The sequence below is a fragment of the Phascolarctos cinereus genome, unplaced genomic scaffold, assembly GCF_003287225.1.
Source record: "Phascolarctos cinereus isolate Bilbo 61053 unplaced genomic scaffold, phaCin_HiC Scaffold_4;HRSCAF=312, whole genome shotgun sequence".
Taxonomy (NCBI): Eukaryota; Metazoa; Chordata; class Mammalia; order Diprotodontia; family Phascolarctidae; genus Phascolarctos; species Phascolarctos cinereus.
In genome coordinates, this window is record NW_027555847.1 from 174,786,205 (window position 1) to 174,813,730 (window position 27,526).

Below are 27,526 nucleotides of genomic sequence, written 5' to 3' on the forward strand. Positions count from 1 at the left end.
CAGGGGAGGGGCAGCTAGGTGGCACAGTGGATAGAGCACCGGCCCTGAAGTCAGGAGGAACTGAGTTCAAATGCCGCCTCAGACCAAAACACTTGATACTTACTAGCTGTGTGACCCTGGGCAAGTCACTTAACCGCAATTGCCTAAAAAGGAAAAAAACAAAAAACAAAAGCCAGGGGAGATGTAGCAATAATGTAGATATTCTGCTGCAGTCAAGGAGGATAAGAATGAAAAAAAGACCATTGGATTTGGTCATTTGGTGATTATTATCTTGAAAATGTAGTTTCAGTACAGTAAGAGAGATGGAAAGTAGATCAAAAATGAGTAAGGAAGTAGAGGCAGTCATGTAGGCAGCTTTTTTTTTTTCGTTTGGCTAGGCAATGGGGTTAAGTGACTTGCGCAGGGACACACAGATAGTAAGTGTTACATGTCTGAGGCCTGATTTGAACTCAGGTCCTCCAGACTCTAGGGCCAGTGCTCTAGCCACCTAGCTGCCCCTGTAGGCAGTTTTTTACAGAACTTTAGCAGTGAATGGTGGGAGAGAGATAGAATGTTGGGCATTGGGAATGAAGCGAAGGCTATTTTTTTTTAAAGATCAAAAGATCTAAACCTATTTGTAGGAACATATGAAGAAACTATTAAAGATACATGGAAAAAAGGGTTGATTTATTTTCATTATCATGTATAGAACTATAGAGTCCTAAGAAACCATTATATTTTATACACAGTATACATGTCATGGATTATATCCTTATGTACATTTTCAGTTTAACAGGGTTCCTCTCTTAGCTAAGAAAACAATTCAGTAAATTCATGGAAGATAAGAACGAAGCCATTATATAGTTAAGAATCCTCTATGTTGGGAATATATACTTCTGTTGACCTGGTCTTTATAGTTATCTTGAATCCCTTCTGAGTCATTGGCATTCTCAGGAAAAGCAAAGCACTAAGCCAGGATGTGAGTCCAAGGGCAAAAAGTCACTCCAGAACCTTTTCAGTTTAAATTGCCTTGTTGTCACCCTGAAACAGTGCAAATGGACAAGTGTTTCCCCTTTTGCTGCAGGGTTGAAATCTTCTTTTACAAAGATTCCAAAATTAGATCATTTGCCTAGTGCAAAAACGGCCCTAAAGAATAGGGGCCATTGGATGCAAAACCCCAGATACAAGCCAGATGTTCGTTTTGTTAAATATGTGCTTTATATTCTTAAAGTCACTGTATTTTGTCACTGACAGAGGTATTCAGGATTTCTGAAAGTAATTCATTCCTTAACACTTTTGCAAGCACTTAGGAGCATAGATTTCCAGATTTCCAACACAAAAGGGAGCTAGGCCTTTCGAATTACTTTTAGTGTATCTGAGGTTATGATATCCTTATCTCTCCCTTTAGTTCATATACGTCGAGATATCACTGCTACACTGTTATACACAAACATGCACACCATGCAGAGGTATACAAATGCATAGTCACAGAAACACAACCCTCCCCCAAACCCTTGTCCATACGCCAACACTGACACATTTGCATTATTCACTCAAACATGGATACATCGTCCACAGACATGCTCACGAATCCCCCACAAGGCTGGTCAGCCTGCTTACAGGTGATATATAGCACTCACGGACCCAACCATATACAAAACGCATACAGACCCCTGACACTTTTAACCTTTCCTCAAGACATCCACCAGAAGGAGAGATTCAGCATGGGACGTGTGTCTTACTCACTTTCCCTTGGCTGCTCTGTTTTCGTTTCTCTTGCTCTCAGAGTTATTTCCCGGCCCTTGCTTGCAACCCAGCCCCCAGACCTTTTCTGAGTCACTGTGAGAAATGAAAGTTTCCACATAAGTAGATAAGTAATCAGCACAGACAGGCTAACTTCCCAGTCTGTGGGGGTGGTTGTGATAACACAATTCTAGGCACATAAACTATGTTGGGGTGGGCATATAAGGAAGATTGTAACCCAGCAGGATTAGGACCAATCCTGCTCCAGAAGGGAGGAGTTAGGCAATTACTAACTATAAAGCTTCCCTGGCTTCTTTTCTGGCATGCATTTTCTCTCCTTCCAAGGAAGTGCACCAGCTTCTCGGGAGAATTGAAATGATGCTCTTCAACCTCTTTAATAAAAAGTCTTTGAGACACCAGTCTTCAGAACTGAATCTGGGGTCATTTTTATAAAATCTGGGGACTTGTCCTAGGATTCAAGCGACTACTGAGAAAAGTGGGATCTAAGTGGGCTGGGAAGAGAGCTCCAGTTGCTTTTAATGGTCCCAGTACTTAGATTTCGCTTTTCTTGGGGCTTGTTGAAACCCACAGACGGCAGCAATTGCTGTAGAGAGAGGTTGAACATTGGCAAAAAAAAAAAAAGTAAAATGGGGGAAAATTACTCAAGTTGATATATATACCAAACAAAGGCAGGAAGAAATTTACAAAGGTAGGAAGAAATTAATGGAAAAATTCTGCCTTTATTGATCCAGTTATCCCTCATATCTGGGAGTCAGTTTGTCTGGGTTAACTAAGAGTTGTTTAATAGACTTGACTTAGAGAACTTTACCTCTGGGAGTCATTTTGTCTAGGTTAACTAAGCCTTGGTTAATAGACTTGACTTAGAGAACCTTATCTCTGGGAGTCATTTTGTCTGGGTTAACTAAGAGTTGGTTAATAGACTTGACTTAGAGAACCTTATCTCTGGGAGTCATTTTGTCTGGGTCAACTAAGCCTTGGTTAATAGACCTGACTTAGAGGGAGGGAAGAATTCAAAGGAAAAGGCGCCAGGGAAAGGACTTCGGGTATCCAGAGATCCAGAGATCTCCCTGCTGGGGAGAATGCTAGCTAGAAAATTGAGGTAGTGGGACTACCTAGGAAAAACTTTCCTGTTGAAAGAAAAGGGTAGGAAAAACCTCAGGAGCCATTCAAAGGGGACCCTGGGACAAAATGAGTTTCTTTTGACCAGTTAAGGTTAGGATTGGAGTTGCTCGCACATGCTGTCTGTCTCTCTGTCTGTGGATGTTTTGTGCCTGCCAGGGAAATTTTTGGGTAACTTTTGAGGTCTGAGATTAGAGAAGGAACAGTGGGAAAACTTGCTGTCTCAGGCTTTCAGCAGGAGATTGAGATTAGGGTCAAAAAGGCAGGGAGAGAATCTCTCAGAAGTTAGTGGAAGGGGCAGCTGATTTGAATTTGGAGCATGCCACCCAAGAGGGCTAGGGCTGAGACAGAAAGAAAAAAAAGGGGCTGAGAAGAATTTGAATTCAGGTTTAATGGGATCCCAAGACTAAGAATTTGAGTTGTCTTTGTGTCCCTGCCACCAATTTATTTGGTCCAGGGGCTAGGTGTTTAGAGTTGGAAAGAAAAATAAGAGATTTTCTGTCTTTTAATGTGATAAGATTTCAGTGAATTGTTTAGAATACATAGTAAAGTTGTAAAAGGGGTTTGGGAAGAGAGAGGAGGGGAGAGGGAGAGTCCTATTCAATTCTCATCTCCCTTCAGATTTGCAAAAGAAAGCTGCCTAGTCTAGGTGAGTGTAATTTGGGTGGGGGTCTTAAGTTCCCCACTCTTGGATGGGGATACCCTCTGGATAGCTTTAGATAGTTTAAGTAAGTTGAGAAGGTGTGAGGAAGTGGTCTGTTTTAAGTAGAAGGATTGAAAAATGAAAATTTTGTAGCTTGATTTGAAAACCAACAAAATGATAGAGGGTTATGCCCTGTTCAAATTGCTGAAGCCTGAGATTTTCAGGAGGGTGGCTCTATCTGATAAGCTTCTAAGAAGAAGAGGGGACTTTTTCTTTGTTTCCTTAAGGAAGTAGGAAAGAAAAGGAGAATTATTTAGAACAGGAATTTTCACCAAGTGTCTTTTTAAGGGAAGATATAAATTTGTGGAGAATATTTCCTTTTAAAGGGCCAAGAGTATTGGATTTAAAACAAAAATGTTTTTAAATGTTTATCATTAGTGATTATAAATTTGGATCTCATTGGATTTAAGTATATTGTTCCATAACAAAAATGATGGTTGTTAGGAGATGTGACATTATTATTAGTTAATGTAATTGTTGAAAGCAATAAAGAGCAATCATTTCAATATGTGATAATATGGAAATGCAATTGATGTTATCTGCAGTTTATTGTTTAAGTTATTACTGTATTTCTAAATTATATTGTATTTTAAAAACTCTTAGATTGTAAAATTTGAGGGACCATTGTGAGGCAGAAATGGTGCTAAAGTAACTCTTGACCTGGAATGGTTCTTTTAGAGATGTGTGGGGTACAAAGACCTTTACCAATAAATCGGAGACTCAGAGATAGTAGCAAAAAGAATAGTTCAATTATTGGCTTTCTTGAGAAGGGGCTCCCTCAGAGCACCCAAAAGATGGTGCCGACCAAAGAGAACAGAAGTGTGTTCAGCTCAGCAGATCATATAGATCCTAACCACAATCCCCTCTGCCCACCCACTGGCTCTTCTTCCCATTGGCTGGACTTCAGAGCTCGCAGTCTAAGCACAGAAACTTCTCCCCAGCACCCAGGACAAAAAGGGCTGGAAACAGGGAATGGGAGGGGGCCTGAGGAGGGATAGAATCCAGGAGAACAGGATGTGGCTATGTCACCTGATGTCCTTGTGACACTCTGCTTTCTCAGCAAGGCATCTTCTGAGAAATGTAGGGCGGGGTCAGCTACACTGTGGGGGCTTCACTATTTCAGCATTCCATTCCATGATAAAAATGAGAGAATTTGAAACTATTAACTACCTAGTGAGGTATATTTGGTTATAAGCAATAATTATATTCATATTTAATCTGATAGCAGATTTTCATTTGAAATCTTGACTATTATAAAAATATGTGGTGGTTTAAAGTTATAGTTCTAACATATTAATGATGAGATAAATGATTCTTTGTGCAAAGTGATTTGGTAGTATATTCATCTAAAGGGAAAATGGGTTGTTTCTAAGTTTATTACACTTGTGGAAATAATTTTATAGTGTATCCCCTGTGGTACAAAGATATTTTATTGTGAAAAATTTATTGATATGTATTCATCTGGAATTAATAAAATATTGTCTCGTATATCAGGACCTCAATTAGAAATTAAAAAAAAATTTTAACCCAAGCCTTCTTTAGGCAAAAGTCTAGGTTTGTTGGGGGGTGGACCTTATGGGCCAGGCTCTTAAGTTGGGGACTGGTGGGCCTGGGAAATCTAGGCCCCCATCCACCAAATTCCTTGATTGGGAGTGTTATTGAGTTTGAATCTTGGATGTGGCCCCTGGCTATCAGACCAGTAAAAAGACAATGATGGGCTAGTATAGATAATAGGGAAAAAAAAAGCCACAAGATCAAAGGGTGGGGCTAGGACTTTCAAAGGGAGTTAAGGGAAGTCCACAGGGAACCATTTGAGAAGAGAGTAAGGGCTTTCTGGGGTCCACAGACAAAAGGGAGCCAGTTTCTTTTAGAACAAGGGGCAAAGGCATATCTGAATAAGAATAAAAGGTAAGGCGAAGGCTTTCAAAGGGAGATGAGGGTCTGGAACGTGTAGACAAATGGGAGTCAGATTCCCTTTGGGGCAAGGGGAGAAGATCTTGGCTTTGCCCCACCCCCTCCATCAGAAGCAGCATCAGAGATCTAAGGCTAGTGATTAATACTAAAGCATCTAAATTTCTGTAATAAGCTGTAAGAAGGAAAAGAGCTTACTGTTTCGATTTCAATTCATTCCATGGCCTTGCAAGAGTTAAAATTACTGTTTGAACTTATCATGTGGATAGGATTCAAGTCCTGAAGGTGTCTCATTCTTTCAGATTAAGAATGATGAGAGGAGGGATAAATAAGCTTGAGAAACAGAGAGGCAAATTTATTTAGAGTAGCAATTTATGATTTTAATGGAAACTTTGTTTTACTTAGGATGTTATTAGGAATCAGAACATGTGTAGGAAGCTATGCGAACTACTTAGAGCTCACTTTGGAGATGTTCCATAATTAATGTGAAACTATAGTCACATCTGAAACCCTGATGAGGAGAATTTGCTGTCCTAGATCTTGTGGACTGTTAATGAACTGTTGTTTGGAGTCTAGCTCCAGGTTTGTTTAACTACAAACTGATTGAGCTGCTGATCCATGACATTAGCAATGTGCAAAGGGATTTGTGAGCTGCACCTATGAGCTGCAAGAGGGTGTTCTCATGGGAAGGTCAGGAGAATGACTTTTCTGCATGGCTGAGGTAGGATTCTCCTGACTCAATTTCCCCACTATGACACCTGGCAGACTTTAAGCCTGGCTCAATGCAGTTGGTCATTACATATAACTTCTGCCTGGAATTGATGTGAATCTAGGGAAGCATTGTCCCCTTACTCTTTCCCTGTTCTTTCATGGCAAATTCGTATAATCGTAAGTTTTGTAAGCATAAATATCGAGTGTATTTTAAAAAAAGAAATTGATTGATGTGGGAACATCTGAAGTTGTTATAGTAAGATGCAAATATAAGATTGAGTTATTTGGCCTAGAACTTCAGAATTAAGTATTCAATCTTGATATGTTACTAGTATATTCCTATATAAGTAAGGATCCTTTCATTTCTCATAGTGGTATAAGGATAATTAGGCCAGGAGACTGTGGAACTAGGATATTATTCTGCTACTTGGTTAATACTTAGTTGATGTTAAAGTTGTAAGTTGTCTCAGTTTGATACAATTAATTAATGTTAAAAGAAGTGTAGCTTATGACGTTTATTGTAAATGCCTTGAAAGAAGCATCCATTTTAATTAAGGATTATTTATGTGTACATGACTAGAAGTTGGGATTTGCACATGACTAGAAGTATCTGATATGTACTGGTTTGAAATTAACTACTATGTATTGGAGTCTGTTATTAATTCCTTAGTGGAATCTCATCCTCCTGATGGAGGAGTATGAATAGGAATGAATACTGACCTAATGCAAGGTATAAAACTAGAAGTAATGCAGAGGGTAAGGCTAGGTTCTAACTTTTCTGAGTTTCTTAAAATATGACAATTGGCCAAGGTTCCAATTTTGACCTTGTAATAGTGGTGAGATGGGGGTTGAGTTAACTTTCATTATTTGCTCTGGTTATTGGCAAAGTAATTTAAAAATTGTGTTGAGACCAATGTTGTAGGAGAGTGGACACAAGAAGGAGGTTTCTCTACAAGAAGAGAGTACGCTGGACACTGTTTGAACAGCACTTAGACCAGAGGACTTTGCCAGTCTAGAGTGTCGGACAGCTGTATGAGAAGAGACTTCTGAAGCTTTAAATGAACAGTTTGTTGTTACTTTTGGGTCTCTGAATCTGTACTTAATAAGGGGACTACACCCTTTTTACTTTGTCAGTGTGTCTGTCAATTCCTCCCTTCCTTCTCCTATATTGTTTTAAGTCCCCAAAATCCTTGATGAAATGTTGCCCAGCAGTACAGCCCCAGATAGAACCATCATTAAGGCATTGCAAGGTTTAACCACTTTAGCTGAGGAGTTGGCAGAGAACTCTTGGACAGATAACTGATTAAAGGGATAGTTGGAATCCTGGTTTGGCAAATGTAAAGGAATAGCTGTATCCATTCAGGAGTATTAACTGCGGTAGGATGTTGTAAAGTTCCATGCACTAGGGGACTGATACAACAATTGATAGAGACATCCCTCACTAAGGATTATCCCAGTAGGACCCACAGTGGGAGTTCAGAGGGTAGGCTCTGGCAATATAAGGATGATGATACCTTATGTATCAACAAGACTTTCCCCACAGTGATGGAGAATGAAAAATCATGTTAAGGAGATTGGAAGATAAGGAAATTGGGAAGGCTCCATGTGGAAACCAAATCTTTACAAAAAAAAAAAGAAATTTTGAGAAATGAGAGTTAAGTTTCCACATAAGTAGATAAGAAATCAGCAGGGATAGGCTAATTTCTCCCTCCAAGGCCGGTAGAGATAATAGAATTCTAGGCACATAAGGGGTGGGGCATAAAAGGAAGGTTGTAACCCAGAAGGATTAGGACCAATGCAGATCCAGAAGGAAGGAGTTAGGCAATTACTAAGTATAAAGATTGCTCTGGCTTCTTTTACCATGTGCATTTTCTCTCCTTCCAAGGAAGAGCACCTACTTCTCAGGAGAATTGAAATGACACACATAAACCTCTTTAATAAAAAGTCTTTGAGACACCACCCTTCAGAACCGAGTCTGGGGTGATCTTTACAACATAACACCACACATCTCTAAACAAATGCTTGATGGTATTTTCCAATCTTGCTCAGTTTCCATCACCTCTGTTGTTTTCCCCTTTATCTGATGAATTTAACTAGGGACGTTTAATACTCCCTGTATAGACATGTCATTTATCATAATTACATTTTTTTGAAATAGGCAGGGAAAAAGAAAAAAAATCAGAATTGTATAACACAAAAGCAAATCCATCCCAAACAATAATAATCTCAATCTTTCAGGTACTGTTGACAAGGTGATTTAGTAAGCTGATTTCTGCTCATGCTTGCAGTTGACTTTTTGATAGTTTAAGGTGGAGTGAAGAGAAAAGAGGAAAGGAGGAGTCAACTGTGTCTTATACAGTCAAGTTTCTGAAGATACTGACAAAAAAGTTTTTGTGGTATAGTGGTCAGAACACAGGTCAGCCTGGGTAAACTAGTCTATTTAGGTAATCACAGCTTGAAAGGGAGTGGCCAAAGGTGAATGATTGAAAAAGAAGTCCTCAAGAAATGAGGCAATTGGGAAGTTGTGGAGCCAGGAACCCACTGGGCAGAAGGTGTAGGTTACAACAGCTTGAAAGCGAGTGGGAAAATAAAGTGATGAAGAAAGGAAAGCAAGAAACTGCGGTAATGGAGAGGTCTGCGGTCAGGAATGGACCAGAGACAAGACTTGGCAGAACTGAAAAGGAGGGAGGAAGGTGAAGGATAAAAGGATATGTCTCCTAAAGACCACAAGGTAGACAGAGTGGGGTTCAAGTCAGGAAAAGGATCGAGGAGGGCGCGCATGCATAGCAAAATTAGGAAGTGACAAAGTCTGAAAGGGCAGCTAGTGCAGGAGCCAGAGAAGCAGCTGAGAAAGGGGGCAAAGGCCTAATCTAAACCAGATGTGGCCTGGGCAGCTCTGATAGGAGTGAACCGACCTAGGGAGGCAGGTCTAAGAAGGGGCAGGTCTGGCCTGGGGCATACATCAATAGAAGCCCACCGAGGGAGGCAGATCTCAAGGCAGGTGGCTCCAGTAGATGCAAGACAAGAGGGAGGCCTGACTGTCGCTAGTGGTCGTGCCCTGGGGTGCGTGGAAGGACGAGGCTATAGGTCCACCTTCCCACCCACGGCGGCGTCTCCCCCCGAGGCTCTGTCACAGAGCCCGATCGGGGTGGGCGGAGGGGACGCAAACTAAGCCAGCCAGCGGGGGTTGAGCTGGGGGTGAACCAGTCCGGCGATGTGGGGCTGGTGGCGGGTAGTGCCGCGAACAACACAGCGTTACCCGTGGCGCACCAGTGTGGTCCTCTACGGGGTTCTGTACTCGTCCGGGGACGCGCTGCAGCAGCGCCTGCGGGGCTGCGAGCACGACTGGCAGCAAACGCGGCGCGTGGCCACCGTGGCCATCGGCTTCCACGCGAACTTCAACTACGTGTGGATGCAGCTCCTGGTCGCGCACGGCGCACCCTGCTGACCAAGCTGCTCTGTGACCAGCTGCTGGGCGGTCCCATCGCGCTGTGCGGCTTCTACATAGGTGAGGGCCGGCAGGGGCGGACAGGCTGGGTCGGGAGCGAGGCGTGCCGCGGAGCCGCGCTGCTGGGGCTGGAAGACGGGCCCGGCAGGAGGCGATCCCTTGGGGAGTCGGAGCCGGCCGGCTGCGTGACCACGCGGATCCTGCCTCCAGGACGTGCCGGCACAGCGCAGCCGGCTGCTTTCTTTTGGAAACGGGCCACTAGATGTCACACGTACATATAAACCGTATGGTCCATGCCCGAAAATAATCTACATGCTTTCTGCTTTCAGGCAGTGTTTGTAGAAAACGGGGAAGCAGATTTCACGCACGCAAATGCAACACTCACACGCACACATACAACCATGTCTTGCTGTGGTGCAAACTCGAAAACGCAGCGACCCTCCCTTCTGCTTTTGGGGAACAGTTGCAGAAATCGGGAAAACAAAAGGTCTCACGTCCATACAAACAACACGCACATGCACTCCCGGGCGGACACTCACAGCACGAATATATAGTGTGTTCCCACCAGAATGCGTAGCAACCACTATCCTGCTCTTGGAAAGGAATGGCAAAAAATGTAACAAAAGATTTCATTCATTCAAATGCAGCCCGTGGACATACATATACACACAGGAACATACACATACACACATGAACGTAAACATACCGCATGCAACCCATTTATCTTTATGGATCACTTTGGAAAATGTAGCTAGCGACCTGGTTGCAGAAAATAGGGAAACAAAAGATTTTTCACAACCCTCACATGTGCATGGACAGACAACCTGTTCGTTGTGGTTCTCTCACCAGAAAGTGTAGCCACTTATCTAAGTGACTTCGACTCTGAGGGAGTGGTTGCAGTAAAAAAATTGTCACACACAAAACCCAAGGCTATTCTTCTTGGTGATGAATGTCTGCACATTTATCGACCTCCCTTCCTCCCTCTTGACTCTCTGGGTTCACCCAGAGTGGTTGCATAAAACAGAAAACAGAAGGTTTAACACACAGGCAAATATACACCCAGACAGTATGCACAGACAAAGCTGCTGAATTTTACTGTTCACAGCAGCACCCTTAGTGAACTCCATCCTTCCTCACACTATTTCACATTGAGCCTTTACAGAATCTGGGTCAGAAGTTGGTCCCAAATGCAAGGCTTTGTCTCAGGAGGGAGACAGCACTCCTTACAATCCTCACTGGTTATTGACTGACAGTTTCAATGAACCACAGACAAAAGAAACCAGAGAAAAATGAGAAAACCTGGGCCTCAGAACTGGAAGGCCTAGGGCTCAGAGACTATAAAAGGGTTGTTTGATGATGTGCCCCAGGTATATAAAAATGCAAGAAATGGGATGTTTGACAGGGTCTTCATCTTTTTGGCTAAATTGTTGTCATTGAAAAGTGTTTCTTAGTTGTCTTGATTTTGCATCAACATATCTAGGTTAAGAATTTGGTCCCAATTTTACCTAAAAGCGTGGTATTGGAATTTCATTTTTATCTTTTATAAAAGGGAGAAGTCCAGCTTTTGCAGGTTGTGGAAGAATATGGTTTGTAAAGAACCTATCAAAAAGGCAATATTGATTCCTGGCTTCTAAATTCTGTTTGTAATACTTATGACAATGCAACTTGCAGTTTCTAGGCCACTCCAACTCCTTTTTTAAGTCGAAGTGTCACTTGTCATGTACACTGTTGGGAGAAGTGAATAGCCTTTGTTTCTGGTACTGTTGCTGTTCAGCCTCTTCAGCAATATGACAAAATCTATATTAGGCCTTTAAAAATTCCTATTGTATGTGTTTGTTTGTTTGTTTACAAATAGGCATGAGTATACTTCAGAAGAAAGAGGATAAGTTTTTGGACCTGAGGCAGAAATTCTGGAATACTTATAAGGTAAGTACCAACCAGGTCATACTTTACTCAGCATTAGAGCATTGGGTCTGATATGAGTCTGGTCATGTCACTCCACTGCTCAACAATGGTAGTATAAAAGCTCCTTAGCCTGGCTTTCAAGGCCATCCACCAAAGTTTGGTCCTATCTTTTGTTTCTAGGCTTATTTTCATATTACTTCATTTTGCTTACTCCAAGTTATAATCCAAATTCTGATTCCTCAACACTTCCTGCACTTTTCCCACTCTCAAATTTTTGCCTATATACTGTTTGCTATGCTTGTAATGTCCTCCCTCCCACCTTTTTTTCAGGTTGAAGTAATACTTAGGATGATGCAACTTGCAACTTACAATTAATGCAACTACTCAGCTTTTGAAACCTAACTCAAATGCCATCTCCTCCATCAGTACTAATCTTCTCCCAGTAAACCTTACATAGTACTTTGTTTTGCAAGATCTTTTTATGATAGTATGTTCTCATGCATATTTTGTTATATACTTTATACATATGTATGTTTGTATGTGTATGTGTATCCTATCTAGACTCTAAGTAAGCTCCATGAAGGCAAGGACTGTATCTTATCTAAATTTTGATATCTATAGCCAGGGTCTGCATATATATTTGCAAAGGGTAATGGCTTCGTAAATGTTTGTTGAGTTGATGAATCGACTTATTATTCCTTAAATTATTACATATTTTATTATATATTATTTCTTAATATTATGCTTCATTGAAAATTAGTTAAACCACTTCAATGATCCCCAGAGTGTGGTCCAGGGACCCCGATGGGGTCCCCAAAACTCTCCAGGTCAAAACTATTCTCCTAAATAAATTAGGAAATAAATAAAGGATCAAATATGACAATATTGATGAAGTGCTTAACACAGCGCTTATTAAATGTTTATTCCCTCTTACCCCTGCGTAATAATACTCAGTCATTTAAATTTCTAATATGGTAAATATTAATAGGTATAACCAACACAAAACTCTTTGCGGTCCTTAATAATTTTTAAATATATAAAGGAGTCCTGAGACTAAATAGTATGAGACATTGTACTGGGAGTATCATAGAACCAGTCCCCCACAACCCCCTTTTTAAATCAAAATAGAGAAATATAAATGTAGAATTTGGTCAGAAGCTTGATTTCAAATCCAGCTCTGCCAAATAATATCCATGTGACTTTGAGCAAATCAAAATCTCTCTGGACTTTGTTTCTTCCTCTCTAAAATGGGAAGTTGGAATAGAGATAACCTCCAAGGTTCCTTCCAATTCTAAGGCTATAAAGCCTCTGATCCTGTGCATATGAAGATAAAGGGGGGAAAGGATTGAGAAAGAAGACTTCCTCAACTGTGGGCCAGAGGGGGAAGAATGTATCCATACCGTAGCACTTTAATCACAGTGCTTGCAATGATTCCTGACTTGATTTTGTTATCTTTTTACCACTGACCCTGGTTTATTTAGAACTGGGCTCCAAGAAAGTTGCTGCAAAACTATCATAGTGCTGAACTGTGAGTGATTTAGTTAGTACAACAGTTCCCATAATCACAGCCAATGTTTCCAGGTGTACAACTGTAAAGGCAACCTTTGTGTTAAGTCCCTGTGAAAGAAACCATTCTCTGTATTAACAAAGATCATTGCAGCTAGGGATTATGTTGCCCAGGGCTATCCTTAAGGGGTGGCAAACAAACCAGATTGTGTATATTGCCTGCCCTGTGATTTCTTCATATGGATAGAATCTGGTTCCTCCAGATTGAAATCTTATACCAGTTCCTCACTGGAGCATGAAGGTACACTGCATGCTCAAACATCAAAGCTTCCACTCTGATTTGGCAGGCCTTACTTAGCAAGATGGAAAGACTTCATGTGGTGATAGATAATAATTTGCTTTAGGAGACCATTATGTCTCTCATCTAAGGCAGCCTAGCTAAATTTGAGAAGGATCATTACTATAGAATTCGCCATGAGATGGTTATTTTTATTTATTTATTTGGCCCCAGTAGCTCAATAAAATGGCTTCTGAGGCCCAAGGGATTACAATCAACAGTGATGGGGGAAATATCAGTATTAATAAAATCATGGAATATTAAAGAAGAAATCTGATCCAAATAAATACTCAAGAGTAGCCTCCTTCATTGAAAATAAGGGTGTAAAGATTAGGAAGAAGTGTTATCAGGTAAAAGAAGTGGGTAGTGGAGAGATGTTCCAGAAGGGCAATATGTACCCTAAGAGGAATATGTTGAAGGGGAAAAGGGAATCTCTTTTGCTAGGTGGCCAGCTTCAAGTTGCTTGCAAGACAGTGGAAGTGAGGATTGGGTAGTGGGTAGGTATTTTACTTGTGATTACGTAAGTGTAGTGTTTTTTGGCCCTGCATGGTGGTGTAGTCCTTCAGAGACCTTTTATTCATCTCCTCCTTCACATATTTAGAAGTTGGAGTGATCTGACTTACTTTGCCCTAGGCTCAACTGACACTGTCTCCTAAAAATGAAAAAGAAAACAAACAAACCAAAGAATATCTCCTTTTTGTTCACATGCTAATTAGCACTAGCAGTGTAAGTCATACAACTTTGTCTTAAAAGTTCAATACTTACATAAAAATTAGAAAGCCTTTTTTTTGGAGTGTGATGAAATTATTTTTTACCTCTGCTAATCATTGTTGTGGTTTAAGATGTTGAGAGGTTGTGACCCCTGAAAGACCGTAGTACAGGATGGGTCGTGTGGAATGAATTCAGAGACTCAAGCATTCTGTAAGGCAAGGTGCAAAGATTTATTGTTATGCTTTTCAGTGGGCAAGGATTCTTAAAGGATCCTGCGAGAGACTGAGAATGCAACTAGTGTTTATATGGAAAAGAGCATGGGAAAGAAATGCTAGGAACGCTGAAGAGGTAATCCAAAGGTGCAGGTGTCTTTGTGGGCTATGGATGGGAAAGTAGAGGGAATATACCAGACAGGGAGGGAGATGACAGAAGTATGTATCTTTTTAGTCTGTCAGGAGGAAAACTTCTTGGGCTGGGCAAGGCACCCCTCTCCCTCTGGCTTGATGAGAGAATGCTCTGCACAAGGGAAAGCTCTCTCACAAGACAGGAACTTACTAAGGAATTGGGAGGCTTCTAGAGACACGATCTGAGGGCTGGGGCCTGAGCAGCCCAGCTCTGTGTAGCTGTACCAGAGAGAGAGATAAGGGTCATGCTGAGGCCCATGCATGAATAACTGCTAGGCACAGTGTCCTTGGGCTGGGGAGAAACTGTCAGGGGTAGCGTTTCTGAGGCTAGGGAGAAATTGGGGTACAAGTACAAGGACAAGCACCCAAACACAAGCACCAAAGCACCCCATCAATCATCATCAATTTTCTTTTTAAAAATTGAATTTAGTGAGAAAGATCTATGCATTAAATATCTCTGATAAGACTTACAATGAGTGGACATAAATATATAAAACAAAGAACCATCCTCCAATAGACAAGTAGGTTGAAGATAAAGAATTTTAAAAAGAAGTCCAAATAATCAACAACCATAGTAAACTCATAGAAATTAGTAATAGTAAAAGAAACACAATTTAAACCACTCTGAGGTTTTACCTCATGATCAACCATGAAAGTGTGAAAGATAACAAAAGTGGGAAATAACTAATGTTGGAGAAGATTTGGAAAGACTGAGACACTAATACATTCTTGGTAGAGTTGTGAATTGGTCAACCATTCTGGGAATCAGCTCTGATTAGGAAAAAAAAGTTAGAAAACTTCACATCCATAGATCCTGTGATGTCATTACTGGATATATAAATCAGGGAAGTCAAAGACACAAAGAAAAGCCTTATATGTATTTTTACATGCAGACGGGTGTGTATGTGTATACATAGACATTCATAGCAAAACTTTTTTTTTTAAGGTTAGGCAGTGGGGTTAAGTGACTTGGCCAGGGTCACACAGCTAGTAAATGTCAAGTGTCTGAGGTTGGATTTGAAGTCAAGTCCTCCTGACTTGTAGACTAGAGGTTTATCCACTGTGCCACCTAGCTGCCCATTACAGTAAAACTTTTTGTGATAGCAAAAAGTTGGGAACAAAGTGGGTGCCTATTGATTGGCACATCGCTGAACAAATTTTGGTAAATGAATGTAATGGAATACTATTGTGTCTTCTGAAATTACTAATATGAAGAAGTCAGGGAAACATAGAAAAAGTAGAATGAACATGACACAGAATGAAATCAGCAGAATCCAGTGTTCATCCCACAAATACCACTACTAACTAGATATTGCCCCAAAATTTAAAAAAGAGGTGAAGAATGCAGAAGTACGTAAATAGAGAGTAACAATTTTTTTTGTGGTAAAGAAACTAAAGGGATACCCGTCAATGGGGGATGGTCAAACAAATTATGGCCTGTGAATCTAATAAATGTTATTGCAATGATGATTGAAGACTCCAGAGGACCTATGGCAAAGCTTCCTACTTAACTCCCGACAGAGGGTGATACACTGTATTCAAGATTCTCAACCTTTTGTATCATGGTCCCCTTGGGCAATCTAGTTGAGCTTATAGACTTCTTACTAGAATAATGTTTAAATATAAAATAGCATAGGATTACAAAGGAAGTCAATTATATATAGCTACCACTTTTTTTTTTACAAGTTCATAGATCTCAGCTTAAGGGACATAATATTACATGCGTTTTAAAAAAATTAAGTTAAATTACATTTTTCTCTCCTTTTAAAACCATTCCCCGAAAAGAAAAAAAATACCTTTTAACAAATAACTTAGTGAGGCAAAACAAAATAACATTATCGGCCATGTTCAAAAATGTGGTGTGTCTCACTCTGTATATTAGTCAGTAACCTATTCGTGAGGAGAGGAAGCATTCTTCTTCCCTTGAAATCAGTTCTATGCATTTTCAGTCATGGCCAATGTGTGGATTTCTTTTGCTTGACTATGCTTATTTATTGCAAAGGAAGGTTTAAAAAATTGAGGAAAGGGAAAAAAATTTTAAAAATTGAGGAAAGGGGAACAATGATAAAAAAGAAAAGAAAAGAGTGGCGTTGAAACTTTTTTTAATGACAGCATACAACAGAAGGGAGTTCAGACAGGACAGCTTTGAAACTAAGGTGATGAATTTATTATATACTGAAAAAAGAAGCTATATGTTATAGAGATTCACTATACATATATATATATATATATATATATATATATAAATTCCTCCTTTTTTTCCTCTTCTTTGTATATGGGAGTGTTTGCACTTGTTCTCAGTCAAGTTCAGAATTATAAAAAAAAAGTTGTTAAAAACAAGCAGAACCAGAACAATATACACAATTAGAATTAACACCACATGGAAAGGCAGCCAAATTCAGATGAATTACTTGACCAATACTGGTTCCAGTGAACTGTTGAAACATAAGTCACTCTCTTCACTAGAGGAAAGAGGAATCACGAGTTTCAAATGTTCCGTTTGTGGTTGCTGTAACTCTCAGGTTTTGCCAAACTATTTTTCTTTGTTAGAAGATGGATTAACAGGGGAATGTATCAGGAAATAACTAGGATGTACAAACAGAAGACATAAATAAGAGTTTGAAAAATGGATTGATACATTTTGTTTTGACAGAAAGGATAGTTCCCAATAAAACCCAAACAACGTCCTTATAAAAACATCCTGTAGTGGGTAAAAAAGCACATGGATTGGGGCAGCGAGGTGTAGCAGTGGATAGAGCACTGGCCCTGAAGTCAGGAGGACCTGAGTTCAAATCCAACCTCAGACCAAACACTTAATACTTACTAGCAGTGTGACCCTGGGCAAGTCACTCAAACCCAATTGCCTTACAAAAAAGAAGTGTATCGATTGCTGAGGACTTTGCCCTTTGTCTGATAGTATATTAACATAGATGGCTTATATGTCTGGGGTTTTGTTGCTCTCCATGTTGATTTTATTTACATTTTTTTAGTTGTTGCATATATTGTCTGGGCCCTGTATTATTTCTTACAGTGTTTCTGTGAATACTTCATATTCGCACAAATATATTCCATAATTTGTTGAGCTATTCCTCAATAGTTGTGCACATTTTTTTTCCCTAGTTTTTCCAGCTTTCTACTAAAAAGAGAGACTTCTAAGATCTGTTCTCTGGAACCAAGATTGGTCACATAATTAATCTGAACATAGCTATCCTTTAGTGTTGTTTCAATGTTCATTATTGTTGTTGTTATGAATATTGATTTGATTCTGTTTTGTTTTTAATAACTTAATGCTGCTATGAGCATGTTCATATGTAGTAAAGTTCAGGGAACTGACCATTCCACTTACAAGTGACTTCTCATCACCTGCCATGTGATGTGTTTCCATATTTCATCTTTCATTCCTAGTGCATGAATGAAACTGGGGTATATTTTAATATTTCTTATTAATTAATAAACTTGCAGTCTCTTTCCTATTAATCAGTTGTCTCAATGTTCCATCAGTTCATTAAATGTTATTTACTGAATAAATTAGAGAAAGTGCTTTCCCCAAAAGCAGTTATTCATATATCTCAGTATATTAAATCTTAAGCTTAATCTGCTATGATTAAATAAATATTAAGGTTACCAAATATATAATTCATTAACAAATGAAACGGAGACTAAAAGTAACATATAATTATTTACAGTATTTTGTCCATATCAAAGATCACAGCTGGAGTCACTTCAAACCCTCACTAGAACATCATTTGTTGATGATGATTTTTCACTTCTGGAAAAACAGTTCCATCATTTGAAGTCTCTCAAAAATCTTCTTAATATTTCTCCTAATGATAAATTAATTTCAGCTTCTCCAGAAATAAATAATGTTAGCCCTTTTTCTTTTTCTTCTATTTAACAAGTACTGTCCCTGGAGAACCCTATAAACTACTAGTATCTTACAGATTCTTCATGTTTTTTCATAAAATAATAGAATTCTCACAAAATTTCTCTTCAGTTTTCTCTTTGTCTCTCCATAGTTTATCTCATATAAAGATAAAACACAAACATTCTCTGTGACTATATAGAGAAAAGGATCTTATGGAAATCTAAACTATTCTTTGTTAAACCTTCCATTTGGCTCTTAAAAATACAATAATAATATCTGTAGTCTCTGTGAAAGAGCCTAGTGATACTGTCATTACATTTACTTATGAACCTCTTTTTTGTAAGTTTTTTATTTTAAACTTAACTGTAAAATGAGAAAAGAAAAAAAACCATTGTCATGTACACAGCAGACCATAAGAGAGGATTCAATATAAACCAATAAACTTCTGTTCTAAGAAAACCTATATAATAAATATTACACATTGTTTTCAAAGCTGCCCAGCTTTTCTTTGTTTCCTTGTTGGTTTTCTTTTGTTCTCTGCTGTGCATTTTTTACTTTATTTTTTTCCCCTTCCCTCCCCCCACCACTCTAAAGAAGGCTACAATTAAGCACATACATATATATATATATATATATACATACATAAATATGTATAAATATACATAAATACACATATATACTCGTATATGTAAGGCCTAACTATGCTGATTTCCTCCTATCATCTGTGTGTTTCTTTGAAAGTGGGTGACATCTTCTTTCATAAGTCTAAGTCTCTCCATGTTTTTTTAAATCAATCAGCTCATCATTTCCTACACCATGGCAGAATTCCAACCCAGTCACATCCCATCTGAGAGACTGACTTAGGAAACTTTTCTTGCAGATAACCTCCTTAAAAGATGAACGTATTCAATGGTTCACACTTTTTAATTAAAGAGTTCCAATAGTGTGACTTTCTGTTTTTAAAGCATGTGAACAATCCAGTAATTTTTCTTGTGTAATTTAAAATTTGTCCAGAATGGGTGAGCCAATTCACAATTACACCTGGAGTCAATTAGTGTACCTATTATTTCTTTATTTTGTTTAGGCAATGGGTTTGAGTGACTTGCCCAGGGTCACACAGCTACTAAGTGTTATGTGTCTGAGGCCACATTTGAACTCAGGTCCTCCTGAATCCAGAGCAGGTGCTCTATCCACTATGCCACCTAGCTATCTTTTCAGAGCCCTCCCAGCAATGTTTTCCCATCGTTCAGCATTTTTTGCCAGTTTCACGGTGAGATAATAAAGCAAGTTTATGTGATTTGCTTTTCCCTGATTAGTACTGATTTTTTAACACTTTTTGGGTGGTTATTGATAGTTTCTATTTCCTTTAAAACCATTTGTTCTTGTCCTTTGACTGGAGCTTTGGAGAATAGTTCAGTGGAATGCACAATGGCTTTGGAGGGAGAGGAGGGGGTTGCAAATCCCTTCTCAGATGCTTAACTACCTGTGTGACTTTTTATATCTTCAATTCTATGTCAGTTTACACATTTTTCCGTGATTGTGAAAGAGACAACTTTTGATTCTTCTCTAAAAAAACCCCAAACTTTGTGATGTGATGAAAAGAACACTAGCTCTGAAGCTACCTGCTGCTACCTGGGTTCAAATGTTATCTCTGTCATGACTTATGTGACCTAGGGAAAAGCATTAAATTCACCAGACTTTGGTTTCCTCATCTCTAAAATGAGCATATGAGACTGGATGATTTGTGAAGTCTCTTCTAGAACTAGATCTAGGACTAGACCTATCCTTTTAAATACTTAAGACCCCTTAAAAACAAAGCAAATTCTTCATGATTGATAAACTTTTGAGAAAGGTACAACTGAAGTTTATAAAATGATATATGTGAACTATTTTGGAATCCACTAAGAAGGCAGGTAAACAATGTTTTTCAATTTAATGTAGTTTTAATTTCTTCTTAGAGCATTATATTCATATCAAAGAATTATTTGATAGTCTTACACAGAGTGGTAGCTCCTTATGTTTCCAAAATATTTTCCTATGAATTGATGTCATCTTTTATAAGTACTTTCCTGAGTTAGTTGTGCTGTGTGATAAAGTATTAAAGTATGTCACAATATCCACTTTAATGTGTATTCAACAAATGTTTGTCTTACATATTCATTGTTAACACTGGCTAGCATTCTATTCTCAGAGTATGAGTATGAGTAACAAAATTTAACCTTTTCTACTGCGTTTATTTCCTTCTCTAGTTAACAGCTAAGATCTAATTTGAACCGCTTAGCCTAAACTGAATACCACATGATTAGTCTCTGCCATGTACTTCCCTGGCTTTTGTAAACTGAGCAGTGAAATCATTCCATGTAATTGCAAAGCAAAATAATAAACTTCTCCTTTGTTGCAGACTGGTCTCTTGTACTGGCCTTTTGTGCAGGTGAGTTTCAAACCTGCTTTCTGTGTCAACTTTTTAGTGCAATTTATACAGAACACCAATAACAAACTCTTTTTTCTTTCTGCCACAGCTTACCAACTTCAGTTTTGTTCCCATTTACTTGAGAACAGCATATACGGGCCTCTGTGGCTTTGTCTGGGCTACTTTCCTTTGCTTCTCACAACAAAGTGGTGATGGTACAGTGTCCTCGGTTTTGACATGGCTTAAGAAAAAGGAGGCCATCGAAGTTGAAGGGTCCCCAGAGAAATGATTGCTTTTAAACAAATCGTTCTCATCAAGTGGCCAAAATTTATTTCCTAAAATGCAGTGAGTTGAACCAAGGAAATATTATGTCATTTAAAAATTTTTATTTCTAAATATAGCAAGTTTCATTATGAAGTATTATTGTACCATAGAGAAAAAATAAAATTTAAAATTAATAGTTTTATGTATATTTTATCATGAAAATGTCTTTTTATTTTTGTTTGACGAACAAAAAGGATAGTGCTGTTGTCAATTTTATTTATTTAATATTTTAGTTAATATCAATTAAAAAGTATCATTGCTTAATATAGCAATTACTGCGCCACTTTTTGCCATTCTTATAATTTGATTAAAAAGTACTATGAAAACATAAATACTAGATTTCAAAAGGTATTGCTCTAAGAAAAACAGTAGTGGTGACCTAATTAGAAGTCCTTGTATACACACACACACACACACACACACACACACACACACACACACACACACACACACACACACACAAATTCCCTCCCTTCTCCCCCAACTCAAGATGCTGAATTCCCATCCTATTCCTTTAGGCTCATAGTCCCTCTGTGCTAAGAGTGGCCTTGAGCAAAATCCTGAGTACACAGAAACCAAATAACCAGAAAGATCAAATAACTGATTTTCCCCCCAGATTATTAGAGATAATTAATAATCATGACAAACTAAGGCACTGTAAGATCTTAATGATCAGAGAAAGATTATGAAGTACCTTTAGTGTCAAGTGTATTTTACTATGTTTTACTTCTTTGAAATCTGATAATTCTTACTTCAGATTTTAACTTTCACTTAAACTTTGAATATTCAGATATAACTAGCACTTCTGTTTTCCATTTCAAGTAAATGGAAGTTTTACTTTCCACATATATTTTACTAAAATAAAGCAATTGAAAGTTTCAAGAATGTGTTGAATAAATTTTTCCTTTTTTTGTCAAGAAGAACTTATTTAGGGGTTTCAGTAAAAATATCCCAAATACTGTTATTAAATTTATGTTTAAGAACCTCAGTGGTTTCAAATAAACTTTAATAGCTTTGATTCAGATATTTTAAAATTATTCAAGGTTCATCTACATTGAAAGCTGATAGTTTGCAAATTATGTATTTCTAAAATGAACCACACAAAGATTAATCAAAATTCATGAAAGAATGAAACCATGAATTTCTTGCTTTCATTGGGGTTTTTCCAGAAGTAGAAAATGTGAGTTGTTGAGTTTTGAAGAAACATGTATTTGTTTGTTCTTAGGAGTATAATTTGTATCAATTAACCTACTTAAATATATTCTCTCTTAAAAAGCTGTTGAAAAATTTAGTAGGCATTAATATAATTTGTGTTCTTGGGGAAAAAAAGTTAATTTACAGAGTATTTAATTCTGAAATTGCTTTCTTTATTTTCAAGTTTTGGCTTGTTGGTAGTATGTTTTAGTAGCAGTTATTTCAAGTGTAAAGCTGTTTTTCAATGTGAAATGCAAGAAACTTAAGTACGTATTTTCAAAGTAGGGGCAGCTAAGTGGCACAGTGGATAGAGCTCTGGCCTTGGATTCAGAAGGACCTGAGTTCAAATGTGGCCTCAGACACTTGACACTTATTAGGTGTGTGACCCTGGGCAAGTCACGTAACCCTGATTGCCTCACCAAAAAGAAAAAACAAAAAAAGAAGAAAAAGTATTTTCAAAGTGATGACTATTTTTAGGTTTAGCTTTTTAATTATTTTTTTATGGTGGAGGAATAGTACTTGCATTGCCTTGATTAAAAGTTTGGGAACAATTCTAGAATAAAAAGTTTTTCCACACTGACAAATTGAAGCATAATATTCACAAAAATTCTAAAAGGGTATAGATCTTTCTTTACTAAAAGAGTAACTTAGTGATTAAAGCTTTATACTCGCCTGAATTTTTGCAAACAATATACTTCCATTTCTAGTGTAAGAATATGTTTATGATACAAGGAAAAGTTGAAGTTAATTTATTTAAGAGGGCATGTCAACCAGTTTAATGTAATATTATTGAGGGCCTACTACATTCAAGGCACTGTGCACTGTGGTTGGTAAGAAGACATATTCCCTACCTCTAAAGAGCTTAGAACTTAATTGTTAATTAATTAATTAATACCTTCATGAAAAGGTAAATAAGAATACAAGAAGCATCATAGAGCAATACCAGATTAATTGCCAAATGAACATAGAGACATTAAGTGCTATGAATTTACAGGAGAAAAAGGTCATTGCAGACTGAAGTGATCTGGGAAAGCTTCATGGGGGAAGGGGATTTGAAGGCAACAGGATTTGGATAGTCAGAGAAGAGGAGAAAGAACTGAAGGCATCTTGGATAATTTTTCTGACTTTAGCTTCTCTTTAAAGGTAATAATTTCATATTTTTCTTAGCTTCATGTAGAAATTGGCTTTTGGTTCTTTTGTCTTTCACACTGAAATTTATACCTCAAATGGCTCAACTTGCATATTTAAGATTATTATGTGATTGCAACTATTTTGGCTGAATTGACCAATCTGATGTGTCATTGACATAGCCTTAATAACTTTTAACAGTTTTTACTAGGGCTGATTATTTTCTGAGTCAGACTGAAAGTTGTAACTTCTAACTGATTGAGATTTTCTAAATGATGTTATTCTATTAAAGTGAGTACTTTTTAAAAAACATAGCTGAAATTTCACTTCTATGCCTAGCAGACCATTGTATGCATTTAAAAAAATTATCTTCTCTTTTCACTCCATTTGAAGGTACACCAAAATCTTTTCTGTTTCCTGCAATGAACCTTTTAGTGAAGTTGAACACTAAGTGTATTAGTGGTAGAGCATTTGGAAAAATATAACATACCATTGTTTACACTAACAACTTGTATTGAGAAATGGTTTAGCCATGTGTTCTGTATGTGGTTTTCTTGTACTACTAATTGGATTCATCTGAGAATATCACCAAGTAAGCCATCTCAGTGCCAGCAGATGTGGACCTTGTGATGGCTGCATTTACTTGGTGTTCATAAATAATAAATGTTTGGAATCAGGAAGGGACCAAATACAAATCAGTAAAAGTCTGTCTCTAAACAAGTATTCCTGTAAAGCTTCTAAGGACGAGTGACTCAGAGATGCTGAGACATTGCCTCTGATTTAATCTGGCTGATGAAGTTGTATTGTGCTGGTCACTGCTGCTGAAGCTGAGAGAATAATGTCTTCCTTGGTGGACAGTTGTGATTAATCCATTCAGGTTCAAACTTCTGAAGGATTAAAGATGAAGAATAGTTGAAAATTTGGAAATAGTAGAGTATGGCATGAGTATTTTTACCAGACTAACATTTCAAAATTTACATAAAAAAGGGTTCTTAATCTTGGGTCCATGAGCTTGTTTTTAAAAAATATTTTGATAACTGTATTTTAATATAGTTGATTTTCTTTATAATTCTATATGTTATATTTTATGCATTTAACAATATTATCCTGGGAAGGGGTCTATAGGTTTCACCAGACTGCTACAGGGGTCCATGATATGAGAAAGTTAAGAACATCTCACTTTGACACTTCCCTTCTTATCTGTCTTTCCCTCTGTATTTGTCTTTGTCTTTTCTACTTTCTTCTTTCCCCTCCCAAGTTAATTAGCAATAATATGGGTTTGAAATATATTTTAAATTGTTTATTGTATTTGCTAAAGTTTTATTTTCCCTATTCTCAATTTTAAAATTGTGAATTTAATTTCCATTATGTGCATATCTTTTTAAAAAGCCCAACTGTATTGTTATTTCTTACTAATATAAGGCCTCTAATAATTTTTTGCACATTTTAAAATGACTGTCCTGTTACTGTTACCTTCTCTCAGTAGTTCTTCAGATGTGCAGTGTCTTCTGACTACCCAGAGTCTGCTACTTTACTTCCATTCATGCTTACCTTAACCCAAAGTTCCCCATATGCCAAAATTACCACATTCTTTCCCTTTTTTTCTGCTGCCTTCAAAATACCCATCTTCTTAGTGAGGCTAATCTCAGAGAAATCTAAGTACTGCAAATTGTGCATGAATTTCTCATCTGGAGAGTGAATAGGGTTGGAATATTTATAGAATCTCTAAAATCCTTTATACCTCTAAATGTGTAATCCTGTAAGTTGTAGAGGTGTTCTGGAGCCAGCTCAAACCAGTCTAGGAGAGTGGATTGCTGAATTTTTAGTGTGTTGATACCTCAAAAATTGGCAAATGCTACAAGTCAAGGCTTGATTTATGTTTTATTGATTGCACAAATTTGAGAAAGTGATAGAGAAAATGTTAATAATGCATATTGAACTTAAAGGTGTGTTATACATCCATCCATCCATCTATCTATCTATCTGTTTATCTATCTATATCTATCTGTCTATTTCTATCTCTCTCTCTCTCTATCTTTTCTCTCGTCTTCTTTCTGTCTATCTATCTATCTATCTATCTATCTATCTATCTATCTATCTATCTATCTATCTATGTATCTATCTATCTTCTCCTGGAGAGCCAGTTATTAAACATATACCACCAAACCCTTGCCAATCTAACAGTTATTAGATAACGAATTCCCAGCCTTTTCCTCAACATTCTCTTGTGTATGTTCTTGTTAAGCCAAACAACTATCTCATTGAAAGACTGTTCTGTGATATAGGGAAGATATTTTGGTGAAGTGTACCTTTATGCCATCCCTTGAAACATACCACTTGCTTCCTCTGGCTTGTGTGTGAGACCTGTTCTAGATGGAAGGAAGAAGCAACCACTGTCTCACACCAGTTTCCTATCTGGGTTTGAAGCTGGGGTGACCTTAATCTTAACTGCTCTTAATAAATGTGAGCAAGTTTAGTTTTAGAGTAGATATGGTTACTCTATCCTCACCCAGGCACAACTTTGTACTCTGTCATGTGCTGGGTATATACAGGAGAGCCAGCTTTAAGAAAAACCAGACTTGGAGCACTTCCTGCTTTTTAAAAGAGGAATGCCTCGAGGTCTTTGATTTATGGGACCTGGAATGTTCAGATGTGATTCAGTAGGACCGTGCTCCTTTTATCTGCTATGAATTGATGCCCCTCTGTCCTTTTCCCATCTCAGCTGCTGCTCTCTCAAAGCCTACTCACCTGTTTATCTCATTTTCCTGGAGATTAGGCTGAAACTCATTAAGTTATCTTAGCTTCCCTAAGTTACTGTTTAGCAGGGACCCAGCCCCCAGTAAAACCACTTGCAATCTCCGGAATATCCGGAGGTCCAAAGATTTTCTTTCTTAGGAGATGGGGATCAGAGGAAGTGGCCAAAAGCGTAGCTAGCTGACCCCCTCTCAAACTTCTAACATCCACCAACTTCATATATACCCACTCAGAATAATTTGTGTATTTTGCCATGTGGACCAGGGTTTGTGGAATGTAATCATCTGTTCACAACTTAACATAATAAAAGGAACATGTTTCCCCCTTCCTCAAATCATACATGGAGAATCATTTCTTCCACTTCTCTATGAGGCCAGCCATGGCGCTGTCTCTTTGGCCGCCAAACGCCATATAAAAATTGAAATTCAGGTAGTTATTATCCAGACATTTCCAAATACCATGATAGTTGAGTTTTTGTTTTAGTTTTTAGGTGGATTAAATAGTTTTCCATACTTTTCTGGATACAAATTCAAAATTGATTCCCTGTTAGATTTTAAGCTCTTCTAGGGCAGAGATAATATCTAATTCCTTTGAGCCACTACTCAGCACCTAGTACTGTGCTTGGCAAATATTAAACAACTAGTTCTCTACCTCTGGATTGATTTCAGTTGTCTCCTGTAGGGCTAAGTAGCTGATATGAGGCTTAAGTACCCACTTCTCAGTACTAGAGATGAAATGCCATATTTCATCATTTACCAGAACAATGAAAGAGAAGAATACAATTTTCAAAACATCTGGAATAGAAAATGTCATTGTGTATTGGAAATACTAAGTTGATTGCAAAGAGTAAATTGTACATGTATAAATCTGTAAATTAAAATCACATTTTATATCTTCATGAAAAAGAAATTTTAATCGTAAGTACAGCAACTGATTTGTGAAGTTATTGTTTTTATTGCCATTTTAAATGTTTTAGGAAATAGGGCAAAAGAATTGGTTAGACTTTATGACCAATGGAAATCTTTATTAATCCCCTTTATTTTAACATTACATAGTTTATTCTTTTAAATTGGATTGTATCTGTGTTCTGATGTAGTCATCGTTAAGAAGTTTTCCTTGTCTGATCACTTATCTTTATCACTTAATTCTTCCAAATGTTGTCAGATTAAATCCTAGGCAATGATTCTAAATAACTTCTCAAGATATTATTCCTTGTGTAATAGAAAAATGGAAAAATACATTGCAAATGCAAATACATTGCATGGGTTATGGTACTGAGCAATGCTTTTTCAGCCTTGGCAACAGCACTCTGACTCTCAGATGCTCAGTTCAGTCTCTGATGGCTCAGTCAGC

At 37.9% G+C, this 27,526-nt stretch overlaps 1 protein-coding gene across 1 annotated transcript; it reads left to right on the forward strand.

Moving 5' to 3' along the window:
* The first annotated feature begins 9,002 nt into the window (after nucleotides 1–9,002).
* Nucleotides 9,003–21,235, forward strand: LOC110218863 (mpv17-like protein). The gene is given in 5 exon segments (XM_021001847.2): nucleotides 9,003–9,597; nucleotides 9,600–9,695; nucleotides 11,491–11,561; nucleotides 20,765–20,794; nucleotides 20,883–21,235. Coding segments are annotated over 5 exon segments (573 nt in total). The 5' UTR covers nucleotides 9,003–9,401; the 3' UTR covers nucleotides 21,063–21,235.
* Nucleotides 21,236–27,526: the final 6,291 nt, after the last annotated feature.